This window comes from Kryptolebias marmoratus, linkage group LG20 (assembly GCF_001649575.2).
Source record: "Kryptolebias marmoratus isolate JLee-2015 linkage group LG20, ASM164957v2, whole genome shotgun sequence".
NCBI lineage: Eukaryota > Metazoa > Chordata > Actinopteri > Cyprinodontiformes > Rivulidae > Kryptolebias > Kryptolebias marmoratus.
Window position 1 is genome coordinate 18,297,611 of NC_051449.1, and position 17,331 is coordinate 18,314,941.

At 39.6% G+C, this 17,331-nt stretch overlaps 2 protein-coding genes across 2 annotated transcripts; both read left to right on the forward strand.

Moving 5' to 3' along the window:
- Positions 1-150: 150 nt before the first annotated feature.
- On the forward strand, positions 151-9,711 carry LOC108238625 (solute carrier family 22 member 13). Its single transcript, XM_017420833.3, has 10 exons — positions 151-4,061; positions 4,150-4,253; positions 4,356-4,510; positions 4,644-4,812; positions 4,978-5,098; positions 7,058-7,152; positions 7,228-7,442; positions 7,531-7,639; positions 7,736-7,942; positions 9,576-9,711. Exons 1-10 carry the CDS (start codon positions 3,687-3,689, stop codon positions 9,646-9,648), a joined length of 1,623 nt encoding a protein of 540 aa, XP_017276322.1. The 5' UTR covers positions 151-3,686; the 3' UTR covers positions 9,649-9,711.
- Positions 9,712-10,755: 1,044 nt separating this feature from the next.
- Positions 10,756-16,882, forward strand: LOC112450665 (solute carrier family 22 member 13). Its single transcript, XM_025006920.2, has 10 exons — positions 10,756-11,340; positions 11,429-11,532; positions 11,635-11,789; positions 11,923-12,091; positions 12,257-12,377; positions 14,337-14,431; positions 14,507-14,721; positions 14,810-14,918; positions 15,018-15,224; positions 15,967-16,882. The coding sequence occupies exons 1-10, from the start codon at positions 10,786-10,788 to the stop codon at positions 16,037-16,039; spliced, it is 1,803 nt and encodes a 600-aa protein (XP_024862688.1). The 5' UTR covers positions 10,756-10,785; the 3' UTR covers positions 16,040-16,882.
- The last annotated feature ends 449 nt before the right edge of the window (positions 16,883-17,331 follow it).

The window sequence follows — 17,331 nt, forward strand, 5'->3', positions numbered from 1 at the left end:
ATTAAAAAGGTGATGACATCCTTTTTTTAAAATTTAACACACCCTGTCATGGTTTACACCCCAGTTTTCATCGTTTCCTTTCTTTAACATATCAGCCATAACTAAAAGTCAGGTTTGATCTCGAAGGTGGGCTGTTTACATACTGATTGCAGTCAGAAAGTTAATTAACCATTTTTGTTAGAGCTATAATTAGACTACAAGAGAATAAAGATAATTGATTTGGTTTCTTCCATGAGGGTTATCCATTTAAAAAATTGTACTATCAGTTTTCTTCTGCAGCTTTCTTTTTTTCAAATCTAATTCGGACTGGCTCATGAGGACTGCTCCCAGTCTGACTACAGAGGAGCAGCTGAACCGGACTCTGTCCCGGGAGGAGGATGGGACCTTCAGCAGGTGCCGGACGGTTGTTCCTGTGGACTGGGACATCAGTGCTGTCAGGAAGTTCAGACTGAATGAAACCACAGAGTGCATGAATGGATGGGTGTAAGACAACATGCTGTATGAGGCCACTATAGTTACTGATGTAAGTCCTGTATTATGTGATGCCATCTATCTTTGACAACCTTTCTGATATTTCTGTGGGTTTTTTTTTTTCCTCCAGTTTGATCTTATCTGTGAGAAGTCTAACATGTCTGAAGATGCTCAGATGATCTTCCTGACGGGTATATTTGCTGGTTGTTTTAGTTTTGGACCAGTGGCTGACTCCTGTCTTAGAAGCATACTCATTGACAGAAAAAGTTAAGCATCAAAACAGACTGGTGGAAATGAAAACAAACTGAGCATGTTGAAAGGTCATGTTGTCTGTATTGTATTGGGTACAATATCAGATCAGTTGGTAGTATGGACGCACTTCTGGGCCCATGTCAGTGTTATGTGGATACAAGTGGTGATTCAGTGCAGGAACAAATTTGTATGCATGGGTTTGTAAACCTGTAGTCCAGCTGTTTCCAGTAATCGAGGCATGGTGCGGTATGACACGGGATATTGTAAAGAGTCCAGTACCTACATCTGAATAGCAGGTACAAATGTCATGGAGTTTTGTATTACTTGACCCACAATGCAATGATCCTTCCTTGGTGAGAGGATTTCTTGGGAAACCAGATGGTGTGTAGGTGTCCTGGTCGTTGTGACATCTGTACGCCCCACATGCTGGACAGTTGAACAATTCAACCAGTCGGAAGTATTAAAAATGGTGGTAATGCTGTTTGATGTGTCTATGAGTCACTGCGTGCCTGGTGACCTTCACTCACATTTTCGAGTGACACTCTGACAACTGCCTGATAACGCTACACTTGTGATGCCAACATTTTTTTCCTCCTGTGTCCATTGTCGATGTGTCTGCTGCTTCTAAATCAAGTCATTTGCACGCCCATCATTGGTCTGCATGTATGCCAAAATACATCCAAATCGGACCATTCCTTTTTAGGTGCTGAACTTATTTATTTTTATTGTTTTGGTTTGTTTTGGTTTTTTTGTCATTGTGTTTTTAAAATGAAAGTACCAGTGACATATTAAAAATGTTTGAAAATAGAAACTCCAAACCAATCATGAAACTGTCTCACTGTGTAAACTTTAGGTATGGCTGAAGGAGAACCACCCAACTACCAGTGCTCCTCATGTTGATGTTTGTCATAGTTGCTGGCGTGTTTCCAAGTATCGAGTCTTAGAGTTCATTGTGGGAGCTGCTTTTCAAGGATATAGGATCAGCTCTGTTGGGTTAGGTGCTTCTGTTCAGAACATTTATTCAACATTGAGCTTCTTTTAAAAAATCTTTTTTATTTAGTATGACATGTTTTATTGTTTAATTTCTGTTTGCAGCTCCAGGAAGAATTTGGATTGCTAAAAGACCCTTTTCCTCCTGTATGAGCCAGTTGTTTGGATGTGATGGACTGTGTGGCATGGCTGGTGGGTCATTTGTGACCTGAGAAAATCTTCCTATATCTTGGCAGGAAGCTTTTGTGTTCTTGTTCAAATGGTACATTGGAAGCAATGGATGCAAAGCCAGTTTTCTTTACATTTGTGAAGAACTGAGGAAGGAAAGAAACTGCTACCAAAAGTTGCAGCAATCATTAAAATGGAAATACCAGAGAATTTGCTGGATGAGGTTAACCAGACTGACTCAACCTACTGCCATATCATTGTTGCTGAAAATAGAAACTGCTTGTTTGACACAACTGTGTTAACACAACAGTTTTAAAAGTTAATATTTAGTCATGTTTACAGTCCTAGGTCTGCAGGTGTGTTTACATTTGTTAATGAGCACCATTAGCTGACAATGGTGGAACTGCAATCAGTTTTCAAGGTAATTGTTCTCAAAACCAACTGGAATGTCTTACAACAAGTAAGGTTGATAATCAGCATCATTTTGGGATTTGTGGGCTGCACTGTGGTTCAGCTGGTTATTACGGTTTCCTCCCAGCAACAAGGTTCTGGGTTCAAAACTCTGTGTGGAGTTTGCATGCTCTTCTTGTGCATGAGTGGGTTTTCTCCCCAAGTCCCAAAACATGCATGTTAGGTTAACCAGCAAGTCTAAATTGCTCTTAGGTGTGAGTGTGCATGCATGGTTGTGTCTCTGTGTTTTGGCCCTGAAAGGCATCATGTCCAGGCTATCACCCACCCTCTCATTCCCTGGCTGTGATCTTAAACAGCATCAAACAGGGACAGAGACTGGATGGACAGATCGGCAGATTTTATGGTTTTGCATAAAGAGATATTTTTGAGAGACTGTTAATATAAGATAAACTGTATTTGTTGAAAAAAAAATCCATTGACACGACTTGCATCTTGACCCTGCTGTTGCAAAGTTACAGCTCAGAGTGGGTATGACATTCATTTTTAGCAAGAAAGAGCTTCATGCTTCAAGTAGTGATGCAGAGGACATCAGGTAAGAAAATGCTAAACAGTACTGTTGGTTTTTATTGTAGTGTCAGAACAGGGAATAACATTCAGATGTGTGTGTTTATGAGGTAAACTTTTAAAATCTTTGTAAGTTTTGAACTGAGGGTGACTCTCTTGAACTCCTGCTGTGTAAATGATTTTTCTTATGTTGAAACCTTACAATAGGAGAAACAAGACCTTTGCCTTCCATAAGCCAATCAGCAGCAGATGTCTGTCTCTGCATCTTTGGACAACATCTTATAAACACAATTAACCTGAGATGTCTGTTTCTTCTGATGACTTGTGATTCCCTTCTGTACTATAAAAGCTGCTAACTGTGAGCAAACGTCGTATACAGAGCTGCGTGCTCTGTGCGACTTTTCCTCCTGTACAGTAAATATCTAGTAAACAAACCATTTGGAAAGACGCTCTTGTTTTGTTCAGGAGTGGAAGGCTGCTGTTATCTAAGAAAAACTTAGGACAAACCCTAGCTGCTTCATACAGAAAAGAGTTGCAATATTTTCCCACAAAATATTTGTGATAAGATGTAAAAGAGAAACACATAACTGATTGTAATAATTGAATGAAGTCACATGATAGAATGAAAATAATGACATCCTTCATTTAATATGCTATGTCATGGCGTACCCTCCAGTTTTCACCATTGTCTTCTTTTTTTTTTTAACACATTAGCCATTTAAAGGTGGGCTTTTTTTATGGTACCAATTTACTGATTGCAGTCAGAAAGTTAAACATTGATGTTTATTTGAGCTACAGGGCTGCAAAAATTAGTTGCTTCTTATGTGAAGATGGTGGGTTTTGGAGAAATTCTCAGGACCATCGGAGACTTTGGTTTCTTCCAAAAACTTATTATTCTTGGGTTAACTTTTCCACAATTTTTACTGTCAGGTTTTTTCTCCAGCTTTATTTTTATTGAGTCTGATCCAGAGCGGCACTGTAACACAGACTGGATCCTCCAGGCTGCTCCCAATCTGACTACAGAGGAGCAGCTGAACCTCACTCTGCCCCGGGAGAAGGATGGGACCTTCAGCAGGTGTCAGATGTTTGTTCCCGTGGACTGGGACATTGGTACCATCAGGAAGTACGGACTGAATGAAACCACAGGGTGCACGAATAGATGGGTGTACGGCAACATGCTGTATGAGGCCACTATAGTCACTGATGTAAGTGTGATGTGTAACTTAACTCAGTTTTTTTCTTAGATACCACGTCTTGATTAACCTGCTGATATTTATCTGTGTTATTTTGCAGTTTGATCTTCTCTGTGAAAAATCTAATTTGGCTGAAGTTACTCAAACAATCTTCATGTGTGGTTTGCTTGCCGGTTCATTTTTCTTTGGACCAATAGCTGATTTGTAAGTGCCTTGTCAAATGAAAAATACATTTACTTATTAGAAATGCATAGAAATAAAAACTCCAAACCAATCACACAACTGCCTCACTGTCCAAACTTGTAGGTATGGCCGCAGGAGAAGCACCCAGCTACCAGTTGTTCTCTTGTTAATATTTGTCATAGTTGCTGGTGTGTCCCCAAATTTTGAATCTTACATTGCATCACAGTTCATTGTGGGAGCTGCACTTGGAGGGTACAGGATCAACTCTGTTGTGTTAGGTATGCCTTCTGTTCAGGGCATATGTCCAAAATAGGCTTTCTTTTTCAAAAAGTTATTTTGACAGATTTTATCTTTTAATAGAGAAAAAATGTAATGTTTAGCATAGATTAATTGGTTAATTTCTGTCTGCAGCCACAGAGTGGATTGGGATCACGAAAAGGTCCCTTGCCTCCTGTTTGAGCCAGTGGTTTGGATGTCTTGGACAGTGTGCCATGGCTGGTTTGGGATATGTCATACGTGATTGGAGAAAATCTCAGTACGTCATGGCAGGAGTACAAGCCTTGGTGTTTTTGTATATCTGGTAAGTGTTGTAAGGAAAGCCAACTTTCTTTCCATTTATAAACTATTAACAATGCTGTGTTTGGACATTAACACTGAACTATTACAGCCTGGTCAAAACTGGTTTAACCATGTGAATCTGTTAAATTGTCTTATAACTGACCTTTTGAATTGGCATCTTTTTAAGGTGGATTCCTGAATCTGCAAGGTGGCTGTTGGGACAGGGAAAAACCGATGAGGCAAAGAAACTGATAAGAAAAGTTGCAGCAATCAATAAAAAGGAGATACCAGAGAACCTGCTGGACAAGGTTAATCAGACTCTGCTGTACCATAATATATCAAAATAGGCTTAAATTTTTTTTACAGCCATGTCTTTCATTAAGCATGGGAAAGGTTTGTATAACATGACTGTAAGTGTCTAATGTTGCTAAAACAACATTAGACAACAAGTGATCTCAGTGTTTTGGAGTCTAATCTTTCTATAGATAGAGCACACCTTCTGTTTTCTTTTTTAAAGAAAAGTCTGCTCGTCCAAAGCTTTCCTGACCTTCAGACATTACCGGTATTGTACAGGTGTATCAACAAAGGCAGTCCAACAATATTCACAGCTTTGAGGAAACCAGGCCTAATCACATCCACCCCCAAGCTTTGCCACTGCATATTTAACTACCTCCACGAGTTCAGCTCTGGTGATAGGCCTCTCATAGCCCTCTAAGTCTCAATCTGCAACTATCCAAGCTGTGATCCACTTGGCCTGCCAATACCTGTTAGCTACTTACAGAGTTCCACAAGCTAACCAAGCGCTGTAGTACCTTTTCACTGAACAGCTCCCTTCACATTGAGTGTCCACAAGAAGTTTCTGGGATTTCTGCCACAGCAAACACTAGTCACTTCTGTGCAGCTGCATAAGAAATGGAGGCCCAGAACACAGCCCATTCTGATTCAATGTATCATGCTTCACTGGGGATACTGGAAAAGCTCTGCCAGAGGTGGGAGATAAACATGTCTTGGATTGGGACCTCTACCAGACATTCCCAGCACACTCTCATTAAATGCTTGGACAAACTGGATCTGTCTGGCATCTTCCCCTACCAGGGGGATGGTGCCAAATGCAGTTATTGACATCCCCATAATTCAACATGTTTGTTTTGACAAACCATGGCACCACAGAAATTAAGCAGCACCACTCTGGTTCAGCTCAGGTAGATCATTCTACCCAATAAGGCCTTTTAGATCACACTGGGCATTGAAGTCCCCCATTAAGATATTTGAGTCCTCTGATAAAGCTCCTTTCAGCATTCCAACCAAGGACTCAAAAAAGGCTGAGTACTCTAAACTGCTTCTAGGAGAAGGTGCATTTCTCCCACCCAAAGGTGAAGGGAAACCACCCTCGTCCCAAGAGGAAAACGCCAACATTTGGTCTTCAGGAAGGGGAGGTAAAGAAACCCCAACCCTCCTTGCTGCTCCTTACCCACTACAAACTCCAGAGTAGGTTAGTGTCTATCCTTTTTCTCTTTCTCTCTCTCCCATGTCACAAAAGTCAGTTTCAGCAACCGTGGATTGAATCGCCAAGGCCTCCATCTCCAACTGCTGCCCAATCCACAATGCATCATTCTTGTGGGGTCCCTCCTGTAGATGGTGGTCCACAGAAAGGTATTTTATAGTTTGCTCAGGCTCTACCTGCCCAGACCTTAACGGTAAGGGTCCATCCACCAGGCTCTCACTAACAAGCCTCCCTAGGCCTGGCTTCAGGGTGAGCCTTGGTGTCACTAGTCAGGGCGAGGTATTGTTCATTAGTCATCTAGTCATCATAAGGGTTGTTGAATCACGCTTTGTCTGGCTCCTCACCCAGAATCAACTTGCCATGAGAAGACCCTACCAGGTGCAAACTGCTCCCCACAACATTACATCAGGGTCCTTGTGACACACAAACATCCCTATCACAATAAGGTGGCAATTAATTGGTAACTCTAATTTGTTCCTAGGTGTGAGTGAGAGTGTGAATGGTTGTTTGTCTCGTTTGTGTCTTTGTGTCCCTGTGATGAACTTGCAACCTGTTCCCCCACCTCCTGCACAGTGACTGCTGGAAATAGCTGTCTCGCAACACGGAAAGAAGAAGAGGGTAAAGAAAATGGATTGATGGATGGACTTGGGCTTTTTTTAATTTAATGGTTGTTGGTAAAATACTTAGGTTAATCTGTAAAATGTAATTAATGAATCATAGTAAAATTTGCAACTTCTCTTTACAATATACTTTTGTCCATCAGGTAAATGCGGAACAAAAGGTCCAAGCTGGAGGAATCAAAGTAATTTTTACCTCAGCAGTTCTGATTAAAAACTTGTTCATTATATCCTTTGCCTGGTGAGTGAAGCATCTTGAATGTACGTTTTTACGTTTTGATACGCTTCAACAATTTTTTTTGTTCTGAATGTTAAGGTTTGCAGTTAACCTGGGCTACTTCTGTGTTGTCCTGAATGTGGGAAAGTTTGGTCTGAGCATCTTCCTGGTTCAGTTTCTCTTTGGGATCTCTGAGGTACCTGCACACCTCCTCTGTAACTGGGCTCTGGAGTTTTTGGGGAGGAAAAAGTCCCTGATATCAACACTTCTGCTTGGTGGATTTATTTGCCTCTTAACTCTGGCTTTTCCTCAAGGTAAATACTGAACACATAAAGGCCACAGGAATAAACTTTTTTTTAACTGTGAACAATCAACTGCGTTTCTTTTATATCGAAATTTCAGACAGCGCTGTTGTTATCACAGTCCTTGTAACTACAGGGAAGTTCTTTTTGAACTGGGCCGGGTCAGTGTGTATGGTCTACATTCAGGAGTTGTTCCCCACCTCTGTCAGGTGTGTAAAATAAAAATATTGAATATATACTATACATTTTATAAGTACTTTTAACAACACTGTATGTCTGAAACTGAATTATGTTCTCCACTGTAGAAAAACAGCTGTTGGCCTGGGCTCTATAGCATTTAGGCTTGCAGGGTTGCTGGCTCCGTTGCTCAACATGCTGGCTGTGTACCATCGCTCTATACCCATCATTGTCTTTAGCAGCATGGCTGTGCTCGCTGGAGCTCTCGTGTTCCTGCTTCCTGAAACCACCAGGCAAGAGCTTCCTGATTCAGCAAGTGATGCCGAGGACATTGGGTAAGCAAATGTTATATAGCACTGTTAGCTTTTATTGGGGTCAGAACACAAAATAACCCTAGAATTTTTGTCCTGAAAGTCTTTGCTTCCTACCAAGAAAATCAGATACAACCCCACTTCCAAAAAAGTTTGGAGTTGTATAAAATGTAAATAAAAACAGAATGCAATGATTTGCAAAGCTCATAAACCCACATTTTATTTGCAATGGAACATTATAAAGATATCAGATGTTTAAACTAAGAAGTTTGACTAGTTTTAGGAAAAAATAAAGTTAACATTGAATTTTATGGCAGCAACACATCTTTAAGAAGTTGTGACAGGTCCATGTTTCCCTCTGTGAAACATCCTCTCTTCTTTTAACAACAGTCTGTAAACGTTTAAGAGCTGAGGAGAGCAGCTGCTGGAGTTTTTAGAGGGGAATGTTGTCCCATTCTTGTCTGATAGAGGATTCAAGCTGTTCAACACACTTGGGTCTCCTTTGACAATTTTTTGTTTTATGATGCATCCAATGATTTCAGTTGTTCAGAGGTCTGAACTGTAGGCAGGTCAGTTCAGCACCTGGACCTTCCTACTACGAAACCATGCTGTTGTAATAAGCATGAAATAAGCAAAGCCTTCCTTAAAAAAAGACATTCTCTGGATGGGAGCATATGTTGTTCTATATATTTTTCTGCATTGATGGTGGCTTTCCAAATGTGTAAACTGCCCATGCCAAAGGCAGTAATGCACCCCATACCACCAGGGAGTCAAACCTTTAAACTGCGATTTAATAACAAGCCAGACAATCCCTCCCATGTAGTGATGTCCACAACAGTCAGACCTGTTTTAAATGCAATGCCACCCGAGGGTCCAAAGATCACAGCCATCCAATACTGACCTTCAGTCCTTTGAGCTCAGAGATTTCTCCGGATTCATTAAATCTTTTGATGATGTTATGAACTGGAGATGATCGTACATTCAAAGTTTTCCCAACTTTACATTGATGAACATTATTCTGAAACCGTTCCACTATTTTTCGACTCAGTTTTTCACAGACTGATGAACCTCTGCCCATTATTACTTTTGAGAGATTCAGTCTCTGAAGTGCTCTTTTTATACCCAGTCCTCTTACTGACCTGTTGTCAGTTAATTTAGTTTGTCTAAATGCCCCACCTGCTGTTTCTTATTTGTACCACTTATTTTTAAAGCATTTTGTTTCCTATGTTTGTATTTTTTGGGGTGTGTTGCTGCAATGAAATTAACAATTATCAATTGTTTTTTTTTCAAATATGGTACAATTTCTTAGTTTAAACATTTGATATGTTTAGTATATTCCATTGTGTATAAAATATAAAAGAGATTTGCAAATTTGTTTGTACTGTTTTTATGTACATTTTACACAATGCAGCTTTTTTAGAAAAGGGGTTGTACATGAACTTGTATGTCGCAATAACTTTAAGAATATAAATGTTGTTTAAGCTTGATTCTTGTCCCAAAATCTTTACACCAAAGACTTTTACAGAAATAAAAGAAAAAAAACTAAGGAAAAGAAATGACATATTCAAATACTACATACATTTGTTAAAAGCACCCTTTGCTTTTTATTATGATTGTCTACAGCATTTTGCATTGCTATTATTGTTTGTTCTCGTAGAAATATGATCAACAAGAAGACTGGAAGTGATTTCTACGTGACTGAAAACAACAGAAACTCCACCAAACTCTAGTTGGAAGAGATAACTTTTTAATGGGTCCACTTATCATTGTAAAATATTAACCAGAATGTTACTTGTTCGTTTGCTGGTGTGGTGTTTGTGATTCAGATTTACCGCTGAACTATTGGAGAAATAAAATGCAGACCGATGTGGTACTTCTTGCTTGCTTGCGAGAGTTTTTAGGAAATATATTTTAAATCAAAGTCCTGTCAGCAGCACAGTGAGTTCGTGTCAGCAGGGAATTATTTGGTGTATATGGGAAAACAAGCTGTTCTGCATGATGAAGCTGCTTCATGAATATAAGACCGGTATGGATGGCCCAGGAGACGGGTGAGGATATTAAATTCTCTAAATTTTATAAATTTTATGTTTAGGACTTCAGAGAAAGGAGGTTAAAGTGTTTTGATAGGATTATGGCTATGATTAAGTTTGACATTTTATTTGAAATCTGTGAAAAGGGTTAAATGGTTGATGACTGAAATTGTGTAAGCAGTCTATATGTGACATAATTAAAAAGGATCTGTATATATGTCATGTACAATAAATACAGAACATCAGAACGGGGTATTTCCACTGACTGCTTTGTTGGAGAATCTGATGATGTTGAAAACATACTGGAAACTGAGTCATTCCAAAGTCTGCAGCCAATTCTTTTGCAAGAGTCTCTCTGTTTATTCATAAAACCATAGTGGGAAACTACTTGTGAGTTGAGTGTGACACTGGTTCACCAAACCTGGATTTCTCCTGTTTGCAATGTGGAAGGGGCATCCATTTACAAAAAGGGTCAAATATGTTTTCACAAATGGTGAGTCCTTTAAATCTGGTTGGGGTGAGCAGACTATTGAGAAAAGTGAGACAGTCGTGGGGTTCACATTCACCTGGATATGAGGAGCAATAAGACTGGGTTTAGGCACATTGTACTGCTTCACTTGGACATTTGGCATGCCAAAAAGTGTACTGTAGCATATTCAGAGAACTCTAACGGAGACAAACAGATGGGAAAAACTTGCAGTGAACTCAAAAATTTCTTAACCAGAATTTTACAATACATTTAATAATACATTCGCAAAGGCTTACTGTTACAGGTTTAAAAACATCAATTTGATTTGTTTTTTAAATTTATAGGCCTGTCTAGTAGTTCAGCAGCACATGAATCACCAGATCCCCCACACCCCACCCCCCATGTTAACCATTGCAAAAGAAACCTTAGATTTGGACTTGAAGTTGGGCTTTTTACATATTCAGTTACTGATTGCAGTAAGACCGTTAAATATTGATTTTTATCTAAACTATAACAAGACTGCAAGAGTTAGCTTCACCTGTGCAAAGATGGTGGAGTTTGGAGAAATTCTCAGGACCATCGGAGACTTTGGTTTCTTCCAAAAGCTTATTATTCTTGGGTTAACTTTTCCAAATTTTATTATGCCAGTTTTATTCTCCAGCTTTCTTTTTATCGAGTCTGATCCAGAGCGGCACTGTAACACAGACTGGATCCTCCAGGCTGCTCCCAATCTGACTACAGAGGAGCAGCTGAACCTCACTCTGCCCCGGGAGAAGGATGGGACCTTCAGCAGGTGTCAGATGTTTGTTCCCGTGGACTGGGACATTGGTACCATCAGGAAGTACGGACTGAATGAAACCACAGGGTGCACGAATAGATGGGTGTACGGCAACATGCTGTATGAGGCCACTATAGTCACTGATGTAAGTGTGATGTGTAACTTAACTCAGTTTTTTTCTTAGATACCACGTCTTGATTAACCTGCTGATATTTATCTGTGTTATTTTGCAGTTTGATCTTCTCTGTGAAAAATCTAATTTGGCTGAAGTTACTCAAACAATCTTCATGTGTGGTTTGCTTGCCGGTTCATTTTTCTTTGGACCAATAGCTGATTTGTAAGTGCCTTGTCAAATGAAAAATACATTTACTTATTAGAAATGCATAGAAATAAAAACTCCAAACCAATCACACAACTGCCTCACTGTCCAAACTTGTAGGTATGGCCGCAGGAGAAGCACCCAGCTACCAGTTGTTCTCTTGTTAATATTTGTCATAGTTGCTGGTGTGTCCCCAAATTTTGAATCTTACATTGCATCACAGTTCATTGTGGGAGCTGCACTTGGAGGGTACAGGATCAACTCTGTTGTGTTAGGTATGCCTTCTGTTCAGGGCATATGTCCAAAATAGGCTTTCTTTTTCAAAAAGTTATTTTGACAGATTTTATCTTTTAATAGAGAAAAAATGTAATGTTTAGCATAGATTAATTGGTTAATTTCTGTCTGCAGCCACAGAGTGGATTGGGATCACGAAAAGGTCCCTTGCCTCCTGTTTGAGCCAGTGGTTTGGATGTCTTGGACAGTGTGCCATGGCTGGTTTGGGATATGTCATACGTGATTGGAGAAAATCTCAGTACGTCATGGCAGGAGTACAAGCCTTGGTGTTTTTGTATATCTGGTAAGTGTTGTAAGGAAAGCCAACTTTCTTTCCATTTATAAACTATTAACAATGCTGTGTTTGGACATTAACACTGAACTATTACAGCCTGGTCAAAACTGGTTTAACCATGTGAATCTGTTAAATTGTCTTATAACTGACCTTTTGAATTGGCATCTTTTTAAGGTGGATTCCTGAATCTGCAAGGTGGCTGTTGGGACAGGGAAAAACCGATGAGGCAAAGAAACTGATAAGAAAAGTTGCAGCAATCAATAAAAAGGAGATACCAGAGAACCTGCTGGACAAGGTTAATCAGACTCTGCTGTACCATAATATATCAAAATAGGCTTAAATTTTTTTTACAGCCATGTCTTTCATTAAGCATGGGAAAGGTTTGTATAACATGACTGTAAGTGTCTAATGTTGCTAAAACAACATTAGACAACAAGTGATCTCAGTGTTTTGGAGTCTAATCTTTCTATAGATAGAGCACACCTTCTGTTTTCTTTTTTAAAGAAAAGTCTGCTCGTCCAAAGCTTTCCTGACCTTCAGACATTACCGGTATTGTACAGGTGTATCAACAAAGGCAGTCCAACAATATTCACAGCTTTGAGGAAACCAGGCCTAATCACATCCACCCCCAAGCTTTGCCACTGCATATTTAACTACCTCCACGAGTTCAGCTCTGGTGATAGGCCTCTCATAGCCCTCTAAGTCTCAATCTGCAACTATCCAAGCTGTGATCCACTTGGCCTGCCAATACCTGTTAGCTACTTACAGAGTTCCACAAGCTAACCAAGCGCTGTAGTACCTTTTCACTGAACAGCTCCCTTCACATTGAGTGTCCACAAGAAGTTTCTGGGATTTCTGCCACAGCAAACACTAGTCACTTCTGTGCAGCTGCATAAGAAATGGAGGCCCAGAACACAGCCCATTCTGATTCAATGTATCATGCTTCACTGGGGATACTGGAAAAGCTCTGCCAGAGGTGGGAGATAAACATGTCTTGGATTGGGACCTCTACCAGACATTCCCAGCACACTCTCATTAAATGCTTGGACAAACTGGATCTGTCTGGCATCTTCCCCTACCAGGGGGATGGTGCCAAATGCAGTTATTGACATCCCCATAATTCAACATGTTTGTTTTGACAAACCATGGCACCACAGAAATTAAGCAGCACCACTCTGGTTCAGCTCAGGTAGATCATTCTACCCAATAAGGCCTTTTAGATCACACTGGGCATTGAAGTCCCCCATTAAGATATTTGAGTCCTCTGATAAAGCTCCTTTCAGCATTCCAACCAAGGACTCAAAAAAGGCTGAGTACTCTAAACTGCTTCTAGGAGAAGGTGCATTTCTCCCACCCAAAGGTGAAGGGAAACCACCCTCGTCCCAAGAGGAAAACGCCAACATTTGGTCTTCAGGAAGGGGAGGTAAAGAAACCCCAACCCTCCTTGCTGCTCCTTACCCACTACAAACTCCAGAGTAGGTTAGTGTCTATCCTTTTTCTCTTTCTCTCTCTCCCATGTCACAAAAGTCAGTTTCAGCAACCGTGGATTGAATCGCCAAGGCCTCCATCTCCAACTGCTGCCCAATCCACAATGCATCATTCTTGTGGGGTCCCTCCTGTAGATGGTGGTCCACAGAAAGGTATTTTATAGTTTGCTCAGGCTCTACCTGCCCAGACCTTAACGGTAAGGGTCCATCCACCAGGCTCTCACTAACAAGCCTCCCTAGGCCTGGCTTCAGGGTGAGCCTTGGTGTCACTAGTCAGGGCGAGGTATTGTTCATTAGTCATCTAGTCATCATAAGGGTTGTTGAATCACGCTTTGTCTGGCTCCTCACCCAGAATCAACTTGCCATGAGAAGACCCTACCAGGTGCAAACTGCTCCCCACAACATTACATCAGGGTCCTTGTGACACACAAACATCCCTATCACAATAAGGTGGCAATTAATTGGTAACTCTAATTTGTTCCTAGGTGTGAGTGAGAGTGTGAATGGTTGTTTGTCTCGTTTGTGTCTTTGTGTCCCTGTGATGAACTTGCAACCTGTTCCCCCACCTCCTGCACAGTGACTGCTGGAAATAGCTGTCTCGCAACACGGAAAGAAGAAGAGGGTAAAGAAAATGGATTGATGGATGGACTTGGGCTTTTTTTAATTTAATGGTTGTTGGTAAAATACTTAGGTTAATCTGTAAAATGTAATTAATGAATCATAGTAAAATTTGCAACTTCTCTTTACAATATACTTTTGTCCATCAGGTAAATGCGGAACAAAAGGTCCAAGCTGGAGGAATCAAAGTAATTTTTACCTCAGCAGTTCTGATTAAAAACTTGTTCATTATATCCTTTGCCTGGTGAGTGAAGCATCTTGAATGTACGTTTTTACGTTTTGATACGCTTCAACAATTTTTTTTGTTCTGAATGTTAAGGTTTGCAGTTAACCTGGGCTACTTCTGTGTTGTCCTGAATGTGGGAAAGTTTGGTCTGAGCATCTTCCTGGTTCAGTTTCTCTTTGGGATCTCTGAGGTACCTGCACACCTCCTCTGTATCTGGGCTCTGGAGTTTTTGGGGAGGAAAAAGTCCCTGATATCAACACTTCTGCTTGGTGGATTTATTTGCCTCTTAACTCTGGCTTTTCCTCAAGGTAAATACTGAACACATAAAGGCCACAGGAATAAACATTTTTTATACTGTGAACAATTAACTGTGTTTCTTTTATATCTAAATTTCAGACAGCGCTGTTGTTATCACAGTCCTTGTAACTACAGGGAAGTTCTTTTTGAACTGGGCCGGGTCAGTGTGTATGGTCTACATTCAGGAGTTGTTCCCCACCACTGCCAGGTGTGTAAAATAAAGATATTGAAAATATAAAATATTTTAACACAACATTCTGTCTTTTTGGTGTATATTTGAAAGTAAATTCTGTGCTCTTTTGGTCAGACAAACTGCTGTTGGCCTGGGCTCTGCAGCCTTTAGGCTTGCAGGGTTGCTGGCTACGTTGCTCAACATGCTGGCTGTGTACCATCGCTCTATACCCATCATTGTCTTTAGCAGCCTGGCTGTGCTCGCTGGAGCTCTTGTCTTCCTACTTCCTGAAACCACCAGTCAAGAGCTTCCTGATTCAACAAGCAATGCCAAAGTTATTGGGTAAGCAAATGTTAAACACTGCACTTGGCTTTTATTTGGAGTCAACACAGTAAAAAGAGTCCAACAACAGTTTTGTGAACAAATGCTTTTTAATTAACTTATCTTGAGCAAAATGAGAATCAGGTTTTGTCAGCTGACATTCTTTTAAAAGAAGTTGTAATAAAATAGAGCATCAACTTTGAAGTGCTTTAAAAATAAGCACAAAAAATGTAATGGGCTACTTTTTAGTTTTCAGACTTATTTTGCTTTGTGAAAAAGAAACATGTGAGATCAGCTTTTTTGTATTTTTGGCCATAATATAAAAGACAGTGTATGTGAACAAAAGAATCAGAGATCCATGGATGGATGGAGCAGCCACAAGTACCAGAAATATCTCATGATGATGCATTTTATTTTCTAATTGAGGCATGATATTACCTGTCTACAATTTATTTTAGAAGATTTAGTTCAGACTCATCAACAAATTGTATCTTTTGCTAGCAGAGATCAGAATCTTGTACGTCTGTCTAAATCCTAAAGTCTTCACAAAGTAACATTAGTGCTTTTAACTATGCTGCCAACCAGACAGCATAGTTGTCTGGTTTTACACAGCATCTGATATTTATAATTTTTTAAATCTTTTTTATTCTTTTAAAAAAGCTAAATAACAACACAGCCAATCACCTTCTGTCACCAGGAATTTTTTCTTTTTGATATTGTTGTCGGAGGCATTTAGCATCATTGTTATCATTTGTTTCCACAGGAATATGACGAGCAAGACGGCTGGAAGTGATTTATACGTGGCTGAAAACAACAAAAAATCCACCAAACTCTAGTTGGAACAGTGAATGTTTTTATGGGTCTTATTTCTACTGTAAGTGATTAACCAGAAATTTCTTTTTTTCTTGATGTGGTGTCTGTGATTCAGATTTAGTGAATACACTGATAAGCTTTTCTGTTTAATATGCTAAACAAATGTTTTTTCCTTCTTCTTTTATCAAGAGCCCACGTAATAGCAGGTTATCTTTGAACTTCATATTTACAGTGCCAAAGCCCTCTTGTGTATTCTGTACCAATTTGTGTTGATGTTTTGCAATTTGATTGATCAAAAAGTTTTGTCTACTTGTACTTTGTTTATTATTATTATTATTATTATTATTATTATTATTATTATTATTATTATTATTATTATTATTATTATTATTATTATTATTATTATTGTTATTATTATTATTATGCCACATTGATATCCAGAAGGTTCAAAATTTACAGTCCCCAGCCAGTACCAGACTTACAGACTTAAAAGTTGTTTTTAAGTGATCTGTGTTACTGAAAATAAGATTTAATAGCATGTCCTTAAAGCAAAGGTCATACTGCCACTTCACTGATACAACTGTCTGCATGTTTGCAGGGTAAACCAGTCTTCTGATCATGGTTGGTGTTCTTGTTTTGACAACAATATCAATAAACATTGTGACAGTTTTCTCGGAGTGTACAGTATATATATTATTCTGTCTTTCTTCAGACCTTCTCATCGTCACACCCCGGGGGTGAGAATGTCTCACCTCTGGAGTTTTGCACTCCAATAAATACATAAAAACATTGAATAGTGTAATTTTCCATTCAGATTGCTGTTTGCAGTAATAATATTACATGAAATAATTAGATAAATACCCTGAAATGAGCACATACTGTAATACCACCTGCTAGTTGTGGCTGAATGATACTGAACACAATAAAGTTACACCCACTGTTCACACAGGCAGGCAAACTGGAATTGTTGGATGAGTTTTTTTGCTGTCTCCGTTACTCCTTCAGGGGACCATTTAGTTGCACTAAAACACAATCAGGGTTTCACTTTCTCAGTGATATTGTTTTTTCAACCAGTTTGTGTGTTTACATACTAATTTAACTTTGCTATACCACCAAAAAAATTGACTCTAATGCTATAAAGTGATGTGTAATAATTAGTTTTACACTAGTACTAGTATTTGTGGCTTTCAGTTTTTTGTTATTGTAACGAGGACACTGGTATCAAGTCTGGAGGGGAGGGGGGAACTGAATCTGCTGATCTTCTGGTGCTGTGTTCATAGTTTGTGTGCCTAATAGTTGTTTGGATATACCTGAC

Coding starts and splice junctions, on each gene's coding strand:
- LOC108238625 (XM_017420833.3), top strand. CDS start 3,687: ATGGTGGGTTTTGGAGAAATTCTCAGGACCATCGGAGACTTTGGTTTC. Junction 4,062..4,149: donor AGGCCACTATAGTCACTGAT/GTAAGTGTGATG, acceptor GTTATTTTGCAG/TTTGATCTTCTCTGTGAAAA. Junction 5,099..7,057: donor CAGAGAACCTGCTGGACAAG/GTTAATCAGACT, acceptor TTTGTCCATCAG/GTAAATGCGGAACAAAAGGT.
- LOC112450665 (XM_025006920.2), top strand. CDS start 10,786: ATGAATCACCAGATCCCCCACACCCCACCCCCCATGTTAACCATTGCA. Junction 11,341..11,428: donor AGGCCACTATAGTCACTGAT/GTAAGTGTGATG, acceptor GTTATTTTGCAG/TTTGATCTTCTCTGTGAAAA. Junction 12,092..12,256: donor TTGGTGTTTTTGTATATCTG/GTAAGTGTTGTA, acceptor CATCTTTTTAAG/GTGGATTCCTGAATCTGCAA.